Genomic DNA, 16,685 nt, shown 5'->3' with positions numbered 1-16,685 from the left:
ATATTCGACCTACATACGTCCACGTCTGTATCTGCCCTAACACTTTGCCACCGCGCCTAAATTTGTTTTGCTGTCTCTTTCTCTATCTTTCTCTATCTTTCTCTTTCTCTCTTTGTCTCTGCCAGTTTTCCGCTTTTCTCTTGCTTTTCTCGCTACTTTTTCCACGGCCTGTTAAGTGCAGACAAAATAGATTCTCTTCCGTATTCTTTCCTATTCTCTCTTGCTTTTCACTTTCATTTTCACTTTCATTTTCACTTTCATTTTCACTTTTCGCTTCTTTCTTATCTCTCGCTGCTATAAAGAAGAAAAAAAAATATTAATCAAGATCTCATTACAATTCGCTTATCCCAACTCTCATTCCCTTCCGTGCTCTTTTTTCTCTTCCTCTCTCTTTCTTTCCCTCTTCTCAATCACTCCAGTGAATTTACAAAAGGCAAAGACTTACTAACTAACTATAAAACTTCTCTCTCTTTCTCCCTCTCTTCTCTCTCTGCTTCTTCCTTTCCCTCCCTCTACAATACTTTAAACAAATTCAAAAACAAAAAAAACTATTCTTACACCCTATCTCTCTCCCCCCCCCCTCTCGCAATGTCTTCACAGTTCAGGAGATCAAACACACATAATCTATTCAGTAACACAGCCCAATCGTCGGCAAACAGCAATAAAAAACTCTCTCCTGCCATAAAATCAAAACTAAACACACTAACCGAACTGTTCCCCGATTGGACCAACGACGATTTGATTGATTTGGTACAAGAATATGACGATTTGGAAACGATAATCGACAAGATCACTTCAGGTTCCGTCACCAAATGGGACGAAGTCAAAAAACCTTCCAAGAAGGAAAGACAAGAGAGAAAAGAACAACTGTTATTACAACAACAATTGGAACAACAACAACATTTGTCACAGCACGATTCGTCAAAACACGACTCATCCAACAACAATAAACAGCATATCCACATTAATAGCAATACTCATACAAATTCATCTCCGTCACAGCATAATAATTCTACAGCAACCAGTACAAATACTCACCCACAACAGGACCATGCCCATCCTCATCAACCTCGCACTGCCAAAAAGGACCACAAGACTACCTCGCATACACAGCAGCAGGATACCCAAAGGGATCCGCAAGATACTCCCGCCTCTGCCGCTTTACAGCCTGCAGAACCTCAAGATCCTCAAGCTGATGATTTACTGGATAAAGAAAAATTAAAGAGCAATAGCACCATCACCAGCACCAGCACCGCCACTCCAAACAACAAAACAAACGTTCATTCCTCCACAAAACATATCATCAAATCAGAAAACTTGAAGCATTCCACAGGCCCTTCCAAAATAGTATCCCACACAACTTCGTGGGCTTCTGTCATCGGTTCTAAAGAAATTAAACACACACAACAGAAACCTGTGGAAAAATCATTACCTTCCGCCAAGCACCAACAACCTTCTGTGTCTCAACAACCTTCTTTGTCAACAAAAACTCCAGAATCTTTACCCACTGCATCCACAAACGCTCCAGCCGCTGCTGCTGCCACTGCTTCTGCCACTACTTCTGCTTCTGCTTCTGCTTCTGCTTCTGCTTCTGCTTCTGCCACTACTACTACAAAGAAAATGTCGTGGGCCGCCATTGCGACTCCAAAACCAAAAATTGTTAAAAAGAAACCTTCTACAACAACAACTGAAACTAATGAATTGAAATCTTCTCTAGAAAAGTTGTCTGTACAAGAAACTGAAGAATCCAATGCTGCCGTTGCTGCTCCAGAAACTGAAGTCCCAATAGAAACTGAAACTCCAGCTGCTGCCGCCGCAAAGGAAACTGAACTCAAACAAGAAGTCTCTTCTGAAGAAGACGAAGATGAAGAATCCTCTGAAGAAGAATCCTCCGAAGAAGAAAGTTCTGAAGAAGACTCATCCGAGGAATCCTCTGAAGAAGAAAGCTCAGAAGAAGATGAAGAAGAACAAGATGCTGAACCAGAAAAGACTGAAAAACAAGAATCTTCCCCCGTCGCTACCCCTGCTGAAACTGAAAAGACTGTTAAACAAAAACCAGTGGAAACTGATATTCCTGTAGCCCCAGAACAAATTGAACAAATTCCACAAGTTCAACAAGTTCAACAACAACAAGCTCAAGCAAAATCCACTCAATCCCAATATTATAACCAACAACAAGCTCAATTACAAGCTCAACAACAAGCTCAAATCCAAGCTCAACAACAAGCTCAAGCTCAAGCTCAAGCTCAAGCTCAAGCTCAAGCCCAAGCTCAACAAGCTCAACAACAATACTTGGCTCAACAATATTCTCAATCCCCACAAGTCGCCAACTCCTCCATCAATTCTACAAACTCTCCTGCTAATGCTGCTGCAGTGGCCCAACAACAATATTATATGTATCAAAACCAATTCCCAGGCTATTCTTACCCAGGTATGTATGATTCTCAAACATTTGGTTACTCTCAACAATATCAACAACCATCTCAATCCATGGCTGCTGCTGCCGCCAACATCTCTGCAACCGGTAACATGACTTCTGATCCTTATAAATTACAACAACGTTATGATCAATCTTCCACTGCAAAGACCGATTTAACTTCTTCCTCCCCTGCTCCTTCACATATCCAAACTCAACAACAATCTACTCAACAATCCACTCAACAACAACAACAACAACAATCCACTCAAAATGCTGGTCAATTGGGTCAACCTCAATATAACGGTTCTTTCATGCCATACTACGGTCACTTCTACCAACAATCTTTCCCATACGCTCAACCACAATATGGTATGGCTGGTCAATATCCTTACCAAGTACCAAAAGGTGGTTACGCAGGTTACGCAGGTTACGGTCAAGCTCAAGCAAACCAACAATTGCAACAAGCTCAATCTCAACAAGCTCAATCCCAACAAGCTCAATCTCCATCTCAACATACTAATGAAGATCAACAAGGTCAAGTACAAGCTCAGCAATCTCAACATACAAATGATCAACAACCAATGAACCCACAACAAGCCCAATTCCAACAGTACTATCAATTCCAACAACAGCAACAACAACAACAACAACAAGCTGCTGCTGCTGCTGCTGCTGCTGCTGCTCAACAAGGAGTTCCATACGGGTTCAATGGTTACGATTACGCTTCTCAAGCATCAAGAGGGTTCTACTAAATTATGCATTGTTAAAAAATAAAAACACATATTTTTTATAAAATAAAGAAAAAGAATGGAAGAGAAGAAAAAAAAGAAAAAGAAACACTATTCATCATTTTTATTGCATCGTTTTTTTATTATTTTTTTTTCTTTTAATTCGCTAAATATTTGATTTGCTTCTATTACAATTGAATATTCGTTCTTTCAAACATGATTCTCTTCCATCTTTTTCTTAGCAACACAACTAGTGGGAACTTCACTCTGTGATTTGTTGTAATACTACTACTACTACTACTACTACTACTACTCCATTTTTTCATCTGTTTATTCTTTTAGTTGAAACAATATCATCCCTTTTATTGAGCAAAACAAAATCTCGTCAAGGGGCATATTTCTGACGACTACTACTACCTAATTAACTGATTGAATTTAAATGTGTATATAATATATACGTATAGATACGATATAATTGTAATGTCTCCTTATTTATTAATTTACTGATTTCTTTGAATCTTGCTTGATTCATTTCACTGTATTAGATCGTGTAAAGATGAGCCGTACGTAACGATCGTTTCCTGTATGGGGAAAAATATTGTTGAAATAAAGATTTATTTTAATTGTCTATTTTTTTTTCCTTTTGTTTCCCGAAATTGTTATTTTTTTTTTTATTTTTTTTTTTTATTATGAAATTTTTTCGAAAATTTTTGTTCAACTATTCTACTATTTAAACCGTTTAAAAATTTAATAAAAAGTTCAAGGTTATACGTTCATTTTTCTTTCTTGTTTTTTGTTTAAAAACTTCCTTCTTTATTTAACCAATCACATTCACCGCTGCACATACAAAAATGATTATTTACAAAGATATTTTCTCCAACGATGAATTATTATCCGACGCTTACGATGTCAAGGAAGTCGATGGTGTCATCTACGAAGCTGACTGTGCTATGATCAAGGTCGGTGGTGACAACATTGATATTGGTGCTAACCCATCTGCTGAAGATGGTGGTGAAGACTTAGAAGACGGTGCTGAAATTGTCAACAACGTTGTCAACTCTTTCAGATTACAACCAACCGCTTTCGACAAGAAATCTTTCTTGACTTACATCAAAGGTTACATGAAGGCTGTCAAGGGTAAATTGCAAGAAACCAACCCAGATCAAGTCTCTGCTTTCGAAAAGGGTGCTCAAACCTACGTCAAGAAGGTTATTGGTTCTTTCAAGGACTGGGAATTCTACACTGGTGAATCCATGGACCCAGATGCTATGGTCGTCATGTTGAACTACCGTGAAGATGGTACTACTCCATTCGTTGCCATCTGGAAACACGGTATTGTTGAAGAAAAGATCTAAGTATTTGTTTTGCCTATTTTTGCCAAAACTTTTGTAAACTTTTTCAATAATATTATATCGTCTATATATATGTGAATTATATCTGTACACCTTTAAACTACGCATTTAACAAATGTGGGTAAGGGGACCATAACCCCATTTGTATTTATAGATTTTTTTTTTAAAGAAAACAGTTTAGAGCCCATCACGTGAATGGCTCGGTGTTTTTAGTTCTCATAATTAAGGAAACAAAAATTATTTTAATTTTTGAAAATCAAACATAAATCAACTTTATTGCAAAAAAAAAAATTATTCTATTATTACTCCTCTCACTAATAAAATATTCAATTACTTTATCATATTGAATTTGATAAAATACTATTTCATATCATCATTTAAAATTCTAAGAATCCGAACTTTCCGGTAATTATCATCTTTTTTTTTCCTACTCCATAATAAGAAAACTACGGCAGAAAAAAAAATCTTAATCATCTAGACTTAATTTAATCAGAATTATATTACAGCTTGATATTTTTTTTCCCCCTCCTATTGAACTTACATGTTAATATTTCATATTATTCATAACTTTTCAATTTAATACAATTACCTCTAATTAATACGCTAAACATTAATAGTTAAATTTTTTTTTTTTATTTTTTTTTTAAATTGGTCCATCATCATTCTTTTATATAAACAATGAATAATCCACAACAACAGCATCAATTACAACAACAACAACAGCAACAACAGCAACAGCAACAACAACAACAGCAACAACAGCAACAACAGCAACAATTGCACCAGCAACAACATCAGCAACAACAGCAACATGTTCATCCACAGTATACTTTACCAGGTGTAATGCATTACCTACAAACTCAATTTACAAAAAACGAGAGAGATCGAATCTCTTGGGAATTGGAAAGATCTGAGATGAAGGCAAGAATTGCTCAATTAGAAGGTGAAAATAGAGACTTACGATATCAATTGAGTAATATATTGATTAATAATGATATTGAATTGGACGAATCAAATTCACATTTAGCTTCACATTTAAACTTAGCTCCAAGTTCAAGTGCAAGATTAAACGCAGATGATCCATCACCATTAATTAGAGCAAGAATGGCAGTTCAAGAGAATGTTAAAGAAATTATATATCTACTGAAAAGTGCCGATATAACTTCAAAATTAGAAACTGTCAACAATAGAGATCCACAGCTTCATAAGATGAAACAAATGAATATTAATACAAACTCAGAACCTTCACTCAACGGTGGGTTTAATTACTCAAATGAGGGATTTACTAATGTTAGTGATCATCAACAATCGGCTTTAGATGACGCCTTGAATTATCATATACATTCTAATAACAACGCTAAAGATGATATAATAGATGATAATAATAGTGTTAACACGGATTTACAATCAGAAACAGCAACTATCACAATGGAAGATAACTTATTAGAAACTCATGGTGATGATTTTGTAAATAATTTACCAGACTATGAGAAAACCCGATTCAAACAAATATTTGGTAACGATATTATTCAGCCAAATACTAATGACAATAAATCTACTCATGATTTATTAGAAGATGATAAATTGACAGAAAAATTTCAGGATACTGTATCGACAAAAGTTTTCGAGAATATAAATGAATCTGAAAATGATAGCATGTCTTCAATTTCAATGATTAAAGGATTTCAAAATCAAATATTAATATATACAGATAATGGCTCATTAAATGAGTTGACATTCACTTCAAGTTTACAAAAGGATGACTTGGAATTAAGATCTATATTTTCAAACATAAACGATAGTTGTAATAATTTAACCGGTAATAATAAAATTTTGGATTTTACTTTAGTAGATCTAGATAAAATTTTAACAGTAGATAATGAAGGTTTGAAATTATGGGTTAAAGAAAGTTCTTCACCTTTATCGAAATTAAATATATTTAAAAATCCGGATGAAATGGAGAGCGATTCAAATGATGAGGAAATTAATAATGATCTTAATGGCATAAAGAAAAGTAATTCGAATGAAAAGAGTTCTACACCATCACTTATCCCAATAACCGTAAATGAAATCAAATCGATTAAATTGAAAAATAGATGGTTACTCATGACCACAGAATTAATGACTTATGTTTTAGGAATAAATATCCATGAATCAAATGGCACTTCAAAAATCATTGTTGATAAGAGATATAAAATTGAAAATACAAAATCATTATTGTATGCTATATTAGGTATGACAGAAAAATCATTCATTGCATTACATTCCAGTCCTTACGAATTAGCCATATATGGATTTAATGGAAAAATTATTCAAACCATCAGTATTGATAAGTTAATTAAAAGCTCTTTTAGTGCATATGATAATGCAGAGCCTGAAATTAGTGAGCATGATAATAAACTCACACTATGCTTGAATAAAGAAAGTTCGAAACTGTTAGTTCAATTCAATCAATTATTATTAGTTTATTCATTTGATCAAAAAAAAATAATTATGAAATTTAAACTGGATAAAATTCCAAATCAAATTATATTTCAATCTATGATCGACTATATTATTATATCATATAATGATGGATCCATTGAATTGAGAAACCTCAAAAATTTGAAAGAGGTTTTAAAATCATACAATCATTTTGAACCTTTGGATAGTTCTTCAACAGAGGGGAAAGAATCTGTAAGGGGTAAGTTATTAGCATTAGAGGCTCTTAGATATGACTCAGACCCATTCATTATTTCAGGTGGTCAGGATGGGATTATAAAAATTACTAGGATAAATATTTAAGGATATTAGCTCTCTCTCTATAATTCTCCTTTTTTTTTTCTTTTTCTTTCTGTATCAAGTAGTCCTTTACTGCATCATGTAAATGTATAATATTAATATAAGATATAATTAACTACATATACTTGGATTAAAAAGTAAAAAGTCGAGATTATTCTGTAATTTACCAAACATATTTTTAGCGTCTCAATTCTTTTTAAAAATATGTATATGTAAAATGATATAAAATAGACGAAATAAGAAAAAAATTACAAAAATGAAAAATTAATATTAAAAATTATTAAATAAGTATGTATAACCTATTGTAAATTTTGCTAATAAAATCAGAAAATTGTACAATATATCTTATGGAATTGAGACCTATGTCACGTGAACCTTATATTTTCTTGAAGCTGTTTCAATTATTTTTTTTTTTTTTCTTAGATTCAGATTTTAGCATTTTAAAGACAAGAAGCGAAAGTAGAAAAATGTATACAGATGAGAAGAATGACTAGCTTTTCACAAAACGTCATTGTCATACAGAGTTAGAATACATAATTAAATATAATACTGTGAAATTACGCATCTATAATGTCATTATTGTCTAAATTGGATGTCAATTTAGATCAATTTCATTATCCATCCAAGGAGGAAAATATAATTAATCTTCACTTAAATCACAATTCAGATAACAATAGTTTTACATATACGGATGGCATTGAAAATGAAGATGATATAGATTTGGATTTAGAATTAGAGGAATCTATATCCAATCCGATTAGTAAATGTACGTCTAATACAATTTCTCATGACTTTAATGAAAATTATCTATGTGATTATTCAAACATAATTAGCTTAATCAATGGTCAATATATTTCATATCAGTTATCTCATGATTTTAGTACAATAACTATATCTCCATTATCAGACCCTCGATTAGGGAAAACAATCAATATATTCCTGCCATCCAAATCTATTAATAGACAGCATACAATAAACTTTAAAGAAGACATTACATCAAGCATGCTAACAGTGAGCATTATTTTAAAAAATGGTCAATTCTTGTTTATTGAATTACCAATTGAATATATCTTAAACAAAAATGACAACTCATTAAATCTAAATAATTATTTTAAACTTTTAAAGCCTTATGACTTTACAATTCGTATTCCAAATTTAATGCATTCCATATTGGGAAATCAATTTTTAATTGTATTTGAAGATGGTGGTCTTTTAAATTTAAAATGGACTAATAACTTGGAAATGGAATGCTTTTTATTTAATGATAACTCTTATCTTAAAAGCTTAACAAATTATTTTTCAAGAAAGAAAACTGATTCTGAATTGAACAGAGCTGTTAGTTGTTTAATTTATCAAGACAAAATTTTACTTATTCTAACAAAAGGCTGCCAATTAAAGATATGGGATTTGGAAAAATTTACTTTACTTAATCAATATGATCTTTCACAAGGCAATAATTTAACTGATTCAATTCCAACAAGATCATTTGAAAATATTGGCAAATATTTAATTAACTACCAAGATATTTTAATCATCTTTTTGCCATTTGCGAATGGTGTTTTTCAAATTGGTAAACTAGAGGTAAACAGTGAGATAAATTCCCCACTCTCCTTGACTTTTGAATCTAAAAATATTATTCCGGCAAAATTATCGACCACTTCAATTTGGTCATTAATTGATATTCAATTAAATAATACATTAGAGTTGAATCATGATTCGGATGAAAGTTTTTTAAACTTAGTTATATTGTGGAAGAGTGGTAATTTGAATAAATTGCAAATATTAAGTATAAATAATACTAATTTTAAAAACTATGAATGGATTGAAAGTATAAATAAAACCATTAATGATCTAGAAATTGAAACTTTTATCGCAAATCAAAATTCAAATAAACGAAATAGTAGTGAAAAAATTTATAACCCAGTTGAAAAGTTAAAAAAATATTATTCAGATGAAATTGTGGAGTATGCAGAAAATTTTCTAAGCGCAAATAATATTACAAATGATGATAATAACCTTGATAAACAAAGAGAATACTTCGCTAATTTGGCTACAATTTTAAAGGATTTAAAAGTAAGCTGTGATGAAGGTACTTCATTGACTATCTACCAAGATGACATTATTTTAATTAATACTGCAAGAAAATGGAACTATGGTATATATAAAATAAATGTGTCATTAGAAAATATGTACTACAATATCTACAATAAAACTGGTAATGAAAATGAAATTAGCCGATATCTAAGAGTAATTAATGGTTTTGTAAAAACTTTACCAAGTGGTATTTTACCAAAAATATCAGAAGAGTTCATAGAATTATCTTCTAAAAATAAATTCAAACAAAATTCAAGCGCCAATGATGTTACAACTGAAATGACTAAAATATTTAAAGAACAATTAGAAGGAAAATTCGAACTTGGTAACTTACAACTTTTGTTTAATGAGCTTGAAACATTTGATAATATCGTAGAGGTTTTAAACAATTTAATTGGTAATTATTTGATTCCATTGAACAGGCAATTATCCTCAAGTATTGATTCCGAAAATCATATGTTAATTGATAGCATAATTCCAGATGATTTCAGCAAAAGTATTATCGTGGAAAGCTTAAATCAATTGATTAATATTCAAAATGCATTTATTTTACAAATATTAATTACCTTCACATTTCTAGAGTTTTCTGAAGAATATTTATTAAAGCAAATTGAGAAATTGATCCAAATATATAGTAAACAAAAGATTTTTATGAGATTGTATGAAATAAACAAGGGATTATTAATCGATGAAGTATTCCAGATTACCAGCAAATATGGTAAGGGGATTAAAATTAGTTCATATGGTGAATTGTTCTATTATTTAGAAGTGATCATTAATAATAGCATAATAAACTACCCAAAAACGTTTAACCCATTCATAATGAAGTTTTTTGAAGCCTATGTCTTATGTACCAATAGTGAGCATAATGATTATATCATTATTAATGAGTTATTAGAAACTATAATCATCCCATTTTCCAATGATAATAATTTAGTAGACAACTTATTAATTGGAATGAATGAATTCCAATGCGGTGATAAATATGAAAAATCATTCTTTAAATTTACTGAATTTAAAGATGTTCGAAAATTAAAAGATATATTACCTGAATGTTTAAGGAACTTATCAGAAAATGAATTTACCAGCACTTGGAAACCTCTAATTGAATCATTTAGTGAAGAAAATTATCAATCAAAATATATGTATGAATTATCTTGTTTATTCACACAAGTTAATCAATTTGAGTTTGGTCTAAAATGCATTAAGGAATCTATTGGAATTTCTATGACTTCTATTGAAATTGATGAACCATTGAACTTTAAACAATTACAATATAAGCAATATTTGGATATTTTGATGAAGTTCAATCTAAATGTTGAAATTATTGAAGTACTAAAATCTAGTTCGGAATATTTGAATACTGAAATAAGATCATCTTATTATAAGACCTTGTTACTAAATTACCCAGATTTTTTTTCCACATTGCTAAAACTGTGTAGGGGCCATAATAATGATGGGTTGTATTTACCTTTGGAAGATTATGAAATTGTTGATAGTATTTTAATTTCTAGTATAGACTCTAATTCTCTACAACAGCATTACCCAGTAGAGAAGTTATGGTCTAAATATAAAAAAATATACTGTCTGCGTATAGTAAATAATAGAGAAAGAAGTGCTGCTGAGATATTAATGGAGTTTGCTAGTCAGCTTAACAATGATATTTTGTTACAGAAGAAATGTTTATTAATTGTAAGCAATATCTTGAATACATTTGATCATGAAGATGATAAATGGCTATTAAATTCAGAAGGTGAAATTATAACATATCAAGATATTTCTTCGGCTATAAATAAGATTTAATTCTATATTTGTCATGAACTTATGTATATTAAATTAAAAAAAAAAAATAAGGTAAAATTAATAAATAAAAGTAAAAATAGAAAGGAGAAATTAACAGATAGGTAAAAGTAAATAACTATCAGTCAAAATATGCATGTTCCTCAACATCTACTCTTATATTTAACTTATAATAATAAAATAAAAAAAAAAGAGAAAAAGTATACTGATATGAATAACTAGATATATATAAATAAGGCTGTTTAATGAAAAAAGAAAAACATCATTCAGAGCCCTACGTGTCAACTGTAAATAATGTAGAATATAAATGATACATATATTAACTTACTCACTTTTCTTGGCATTACAGGCAACGATTCTTAACTTATCAACAGGTAAAGTTTGTTGTGTATCTCCTGATGGATTATCGACAGTAACCTGGCAGTCTTTTACAATAAAAGTCCAGACATCATCACAAAATCCATATGTATCTAGATTACCTTTGACCGCAAGACGAGCTTGGGCTCTGTCTCGAAGAGATTCGGCAGCCACACGATCAAAGGCTTCTAAAACTCTCATTGCTAGTGATGCCTCCATTCTACCATCGCTAATTAATGTATCTAGTGCATCTACCAGACAATTCCCCAACGTACTTCTTCTATATAATTCATAATATCCAGGAGCTGCCATTTCTGTTAATTCTGTTAATATTAATAATAAAGTGCGTGTGATTTGATGAGACACGAAATGTCAGTAATGAATAAAAATTCCAAATTATTCTAGTAAAAATGGAAATATTAATAAGGAGCTGAATAGATGATCAGTTCCTTGTATCTTTCTCGATATATCTTGTATCCTGATTAATAATAATCTTACCGAATATTTAGTTTTTTAAAATATCAATTTAAAGGCTTTTTTTAAAAAATAAGTATTTCTCGGAATTCCTTTAAATTATAAAAGTAATAAATTGAAAAATTACATTATAAAAAATATATAAAAAAAAAAGATTGAATAAAGTTAATTTCTTTAACTTACAGTATCCCTGTTTGTTAGTATTAGTTAACTACAATACTGGAATATCATGAGTAGTACTATCTTCTATAGATTTAGATCACAAAAGGATACTTCTAGAGTGCTCTTCGATGGGACCGGTCTTACAGTATTTGATTTAAAACGAGAAATTATTCAAGATAATAAGCTTGGAGATGGTACAGATTTTCAACTGAGGTTATTTCATCCAGATACAGAAGAAGAACTAGATGATGACACATTTGTTATCCCTCGTTCTTCTAGTGTAGTAGTTAAAAGATTACCTGCTATTAAATCTATGTCACTTCATGGTAAAAAATTAGGCTCTTTAGGTCCAAATTCGACCGCTCTTTCGGTGGGTAATGCTACTAGATATGTATCTGGTAGGCCAAGAGTATTCCAAAAAAAAACGAATGCATTGGATATGTCTACTTCAATGGGATCAGGAAATCTTTCTATGAAAGATACAACGAAGATGTCAGAAGAAGAGAGAATTGCTAATATGTTTGCTAATCAGCAATCGCAATGGGAACATACTCAACAAGAAATGGCGGAAGCTACTCCTGTATTTTTCAAAAGCAATCATAATAACCAGCATCAAGAAAATGAAGGTCCGCCCCCACCAGGTTATATGTGCTACAGATGTGGTGCCAGAGATCATTGGATCAAGAATTGTCCTACCAATACAGATCCTACTTTTGAAGGTAAGAGAATTAGAAGAACAACGGGTATCCCAAAAAAATTCTTAAAAACTGTCAAAATTGATCCTGATAAGATTACTCCTGAGGAAATGAATCAACGAAAAATTATGATAACAGAAGATGGTGAATTTGTGGTACAAATTGCCGATGAAAAATCTTGGGAAGATTATCAAAGAAAACAACAAAATAGATTAATAACTAGTAATAATAATATCTTTAACAAGAACTACTATAATGATTTGCCCGGTGAACTAAAGTGTCCTATAACTGGTGGGTTACTAAATAATCCAGTTAGAACAACGAAATGTTGTAATAAGTTATTTTCCAAAAATGCAATTGAGGATGTACTACTGGAGACAGACTTTGTTTGTCCTGAATGTAAAACAGAAGATATTTTATTAGATTCCTTAATTGAAGATAAAGAAATTGAAGAAAAAGTAAAAGAATTCATCAAATCTCACGAAAATGATAAAAGTAATGGTGAAAATATTAATGGTAATACCGTGGCCAATAATGTTGTTCAAAGTTCCGATAATAATACTGCTGGTGAATTAAATAAAACAGAAAATGGAGATAATAGTGATCCAGCAACTAAGAAAAGAAAGTTAGGCGACGGTGGTGCTGATGAAAATACAATGACTAATATTAACAAAGGCAATAGCAATCTCCCGATACCCCCTATGCCTATACCACCTCCCTTTGCCATGCCACCTTTCCCAATGCCTTTCATGCCTTTCATGCCACATATGATGCCACCAAATTTAAACAACAATAATAATCAGAATGCTAGTAATCCCGCTATCATGAATAATCATCCATCAAATCCTCCTAAGAGTGATTAAATTTAAACAATAGATTTCGTTGTTTTAAATGAATAAATAGTTTTTTAATTTGCATTTTCTTTTTCATATGATTGTAGTTACTTTAATAGAGGAAGAAAACTAGTATTTGTAATATGTTTTTTAAAAACAAGTTTTTGAAAAATATTTATATTTATTAGTCTTCTATGGACTTTTAGAGATATAAAAAAATAATAATGTACAATTTTTATAAAATATTACCCAATACGAAAAACAAAATATCAGAAACTTTAATCTTGTCTAATCCAATATCCTCGATTCACCTATTCAAGAAAAATTTCAATTTATTTACCAAGATATAAGTTATTCTTGTAAATAGATAACATCACGATCATATCTCCTATTCAATATAGTTATTGCTAAATATATACTTGGTTACAGATAGCGAACCTAACTGCCAGTATATGAACCTATTATTTGTTTCTATTCTACAATAATCAAACTAATACCCAGCAAGTTGAAATAAGGGGTTGCCTGAGTCTTCAAAAAAAAATCAATGCATATATAAGCCCTTAATATCATAATGAACATTTGGAATAATAAATCCTTAAACTAGCCGTTTAACCGGCCATTATTAGGTATTAAGAAGTTAGTGTACATATGGAAATCATGACTAACTTGAAGTCCAACTATGCTTACCTTTGTATTAATTAAGGGTTAATTACAAATGAGATGATTATCCCTAAAAATAATTTGGTATTCCCGACTATTTTTATTCAGGATGCTATGACAACCATTATTTTCAGTCCAACATCATTTACCACGAGACTGAAAATTTACGCTTCCTGTTTTTCCGTTTATAATTGCAGAGAATGGGATTACTGTATTTGGTAAGACACGAAGCTGAAAAATATCTCAGTAGAGATTTGAAAAGTTTAGATCTAATACAGAAAATAATTAACTCGAACACCAATATTTAGCAATTCAGAAGAAGTAAATTTTTTTGGTGGAGCTTCTGTATTCAGTTATAGGCCATTCAACTATTTCTGTTTTTCTCTTTTCTTTTCTCTTAATTTTTACATTTTAGAATTATTCATTGTTATGGACATTGTATCAGACCATCCAGGGCCCTTCTAACAGGCTATATTCGAATTTCTAAAACTACTGTAACTTGTTTCCTACGCTTTATTCTTCGAAAAAATTCGAGAAATTGTTCCACGGGCTTCAGCTATTGCCATAATCTAGAAATAATATATTTCTATCATACGGTACATATTGATACGAGAGATGGTGCATATTTGTCCTACATACTATGTGACTTCTAAGAATACCTGCAAGTCAAAAAGAAAAAAGTGAAAGTTAATATGAGACAAATCTATCCCAGTGGTCGTAATATGTGTGCATCATGCTTTGACAATGTCCTGCAAAGCGTTTCAAAAGTGCAGTAACGATACTCGTAGCAGTTGATTATCTATTGTTGGACTCCGCCTTCACTAGTAGCAATGTTTGATGGTAGTAATAGTAATTGTCATCTGAGTAGTAGTTCATATGAACTGGATCAGATTTCCACTTTTGGCTTTGACATAAGACATTCACTTTGTCGCAAAATTTTTCAATAGAATGTTGCCCACTGTGTTTTACAGTAATGACTTTTATATAAGTGGAAGGTTTTATTTCAATATTTTAAATTAATAATTAAACTTCTTTTTCTTCTAATTCTTTTTTGTAAGAGAACCACACACAAAAAATTGTATTAAAAATGGGTATTGAAGCTGTCTTAAAGAGAAAAACCGGTGTTATCGTCGGTGATGATGTTAGAGCTTTGTTCGACTACTGTAAGGAACACAAGTGTGCTATCCCAGCCATTAACGTCACCTCTTCTTCTACTGTCGTTGCTGCTTTAGAAGCTGCCAGAGACAACAAGTCCCCAATTATTTTACAAACCTCCAACGGTGGTGCCGCTTACTTCGCTGGTAAGGGTGTCTCTAACGAAGGTCAAAACGCTTCCATCAAAGGTTCCATTGCTGCCGCTCACTACATTAGATCCATTGCTCCAGCTTACGGTATCCCAGTTATCTTACACTCTGACCACTGTGCTAAGAAATTGTTGCCATGGTTTGATGGTATGTTAGAAGCTGATGAAGCTTACTTCAAGGCTCACGGTGAACCATTATTCTCCTCCCACATGTTGGATTTATCTGAAGAAACCGATGATGAAAACATTGCTACCTGTGTCAAATACTTCAAGAGAATGGCCGCTATGGAACAATGGTTAGAAATGGAAATCGGTATCACCGGTGGTGAAGAAGATGGTGTTAACAACGAACACGTCGAAAAGGAAAAGATGTACACTTCCTCTGAAACTGTCTTCTCCGTCCACAAGGCTTTAGCTCCAATCTCTCCAAACTTCTCCATTGCTGCTGCTTTCGGTAACGTTCACGGTGTTTACAAGCCAGGTAACGTTGTCTTATCTCCAGAAATCTTGGCTAAACACCAAGTTTACGCTTCCAAGGAATTAGGTTTACCAGCTGGTTCCAAACCAGTCTACTTGGTCTTCCACGGTGGTTCCGGTTCTACCAAGCAAGAATTCCAAACTGCTATCTCCAACGGTGTTGTTAAGGTCAATTTGGATACTGACTGTCAATACGCTTACTTGACTGGTATCAGAGACTACGTCTTAAACAAGAAGGACTACATCATGTCTATGGTCGGTAACCCAGAAGGTGCTGACAAGCCAAACAAGAAGTTCTTCGACCCAAGAGTCTGGGTTAGAGAAGGTGAAAAGACTATGTCTGCCAGAATCACTGAAGCTTTGAACATTTACAACGCTGTTAACCAATTATAAGTATTTCCAAATTTTTAGTTTACACTATTAATTTATATTTATTTATTTAACTAACATTAATGACTATGTAAAATTATAACATTTTAATATATTGAATTTACTCATTTGCATATATTTTAATATTACATGCAAGCTGTTCTGTGAGAGCGATTAGCTT

The 16,685-nt window shown here is 31.9% G+C and overlaps 7 protein-coding genes across 7 annotated transcripts; 6 read left to right on the top strand and 1 right to left on the bottom strand.

Annotated features, from left to right (window-relative positions):
- Positions 1 to 588: 588 nt before the first annotated feature.
- On the top strand, positions 589 to 3,171 carry DEF1 (DNA damage-responsive RNA polymerase-degradation factor DEF1; the record flags this gene model as incomplete). Its single annotated transcript, XM_004182029.1, has 1 exon — positions 589 to 3,171. The coding sequence occupies one exon, from the start codon at positions 589 to 591 to the stop codon at positions 3,169 to 3,171; it is 2,583 nt and encodes an 860-aa protein (XP_004182077.1).
- An 827-nt stretch (positions 3,172 to 3,998) lies between these two features.
- TMA19 (Tma19p) lies at positions 3,999 to 4,502 on the top strand (the record flags this gene model as incomplete). Its single annotated transcript, XM_004182028.1, has 1 exon — positions 3,999 to 4,502. One exon carries the CDS (start codon positions 3,999 to 4,001, stop codon positions 4,500 to 4,502), a length of 504 nt encoding a protein of 167 aa, XP_004182076.1.
- A 675-nt stretch (positions 4,503 to 5,177) lies between these two features.
- On the top strand, positions 5,178 to 7,283 carry FAR8 (Far8p; the record flags this gene model as incomplete). The annotated part of the gene is made up of 1 exon (XM_004182027.1): positions 5,178 to 7,283. One exon carries the CDS (start codon positions 5,178 to 5,180, stop codon positions 7,281 to 7,283), a length of 2,106 nt encoding a protein of 701 aa, XP_004182075.1.
- A 567-nt stretch (positions 7,284 to 7,850) lies between these two features.
- NUP120 (Nup120p) lies at positions 7,851 to 11,177 on the top strand (the record flags this gene model as incomplete). The annotated part of the gene is made up of 1 exon (XM_004182026.1): positions 7,851 to 11,177. One exon carries the CDS (start codon positions 7,851 to 7,853, stop codon positions 11,175 to 11,177), a length of 3,327 nt encoding a protein of 1,108 aa, XP_004182074.1.
- Positions 11,178 to 11,498: 321 nt separating this feature from the next.
- On the bottom strand, positions 11,499 to 11,843 carry TOA2 (transcription initiation factor IIA subunit gamma; the record flags this gene model as incomplete). Its single annotated transcript, XM_004182025.1, has 1 exon — positions 11,499 to 11,843. The coding sequence occupies one exon, from the start codon at positions 11,841 to 11,843 to the stop codon at positions 11,499 to 11,501; it is 345 nt and encodes a 114-aa protein (XP_004182073.1).
- A 391-nt stretch (positions 11,844 to 12,234) lies between these two features.
- MPE1 (cleavage polyadenylation factor subunit MPE1) lies at positions 12,235 to 13,725 on the top strand (the record flags this gene model as incomplete). The annotated part of the gene is made up of 1 exon (XM_004182024.1): positions 12,235 to 13,725. The coding sequence occupies one exon, from the start codon at positions 12,235 to 12,237 to the stop codon at positions 13,723 to 13,725; it is 1,491 nt and encodes a 496-aa protein (XP_004182072.1).
- Positions 13,726 to 15,442: 1,717 nt separating this feature from the next.
- FBA1 (fructose-bisphosphate aldolase FBA1) lies at positions 15,443 to 16,528 on the top strand (the record flags this gene model as incomplete). Its single annotated transcript, XM_004182023.1, has 1 exon — positions 15,443 to 16,528. The coding sequence occupies one exon, from the start codon at positions 15,443 to 15,445 to the stop codon at positions 16,526 to 16,528; it is 1,086 nt and encodes a 361-aa protein (XP_004182071.1).
- Between the last annotated feature and the right edge of the window lie 157 nt (positions 16,529 to 16,685).

This window comes from Henningerozyma blattae, chromosome 8 (genome assembly GCF_000315915.1).
Source record: "Henningerozyma blattae CBS 6284 chromosome 8, complete genome".
Lineage (NCBI taxonomy): Eukaryota > Fungi > Ascomycota > Saccharomycetes > Saccharomycetales > Saccharomycetaceae > Henningerozyma > Henningerozyma blattae.
Note: the sequence above shows the minus strand (reverse complement) of the source record. Positions and strands in the feature narration are given on the sequence as shown.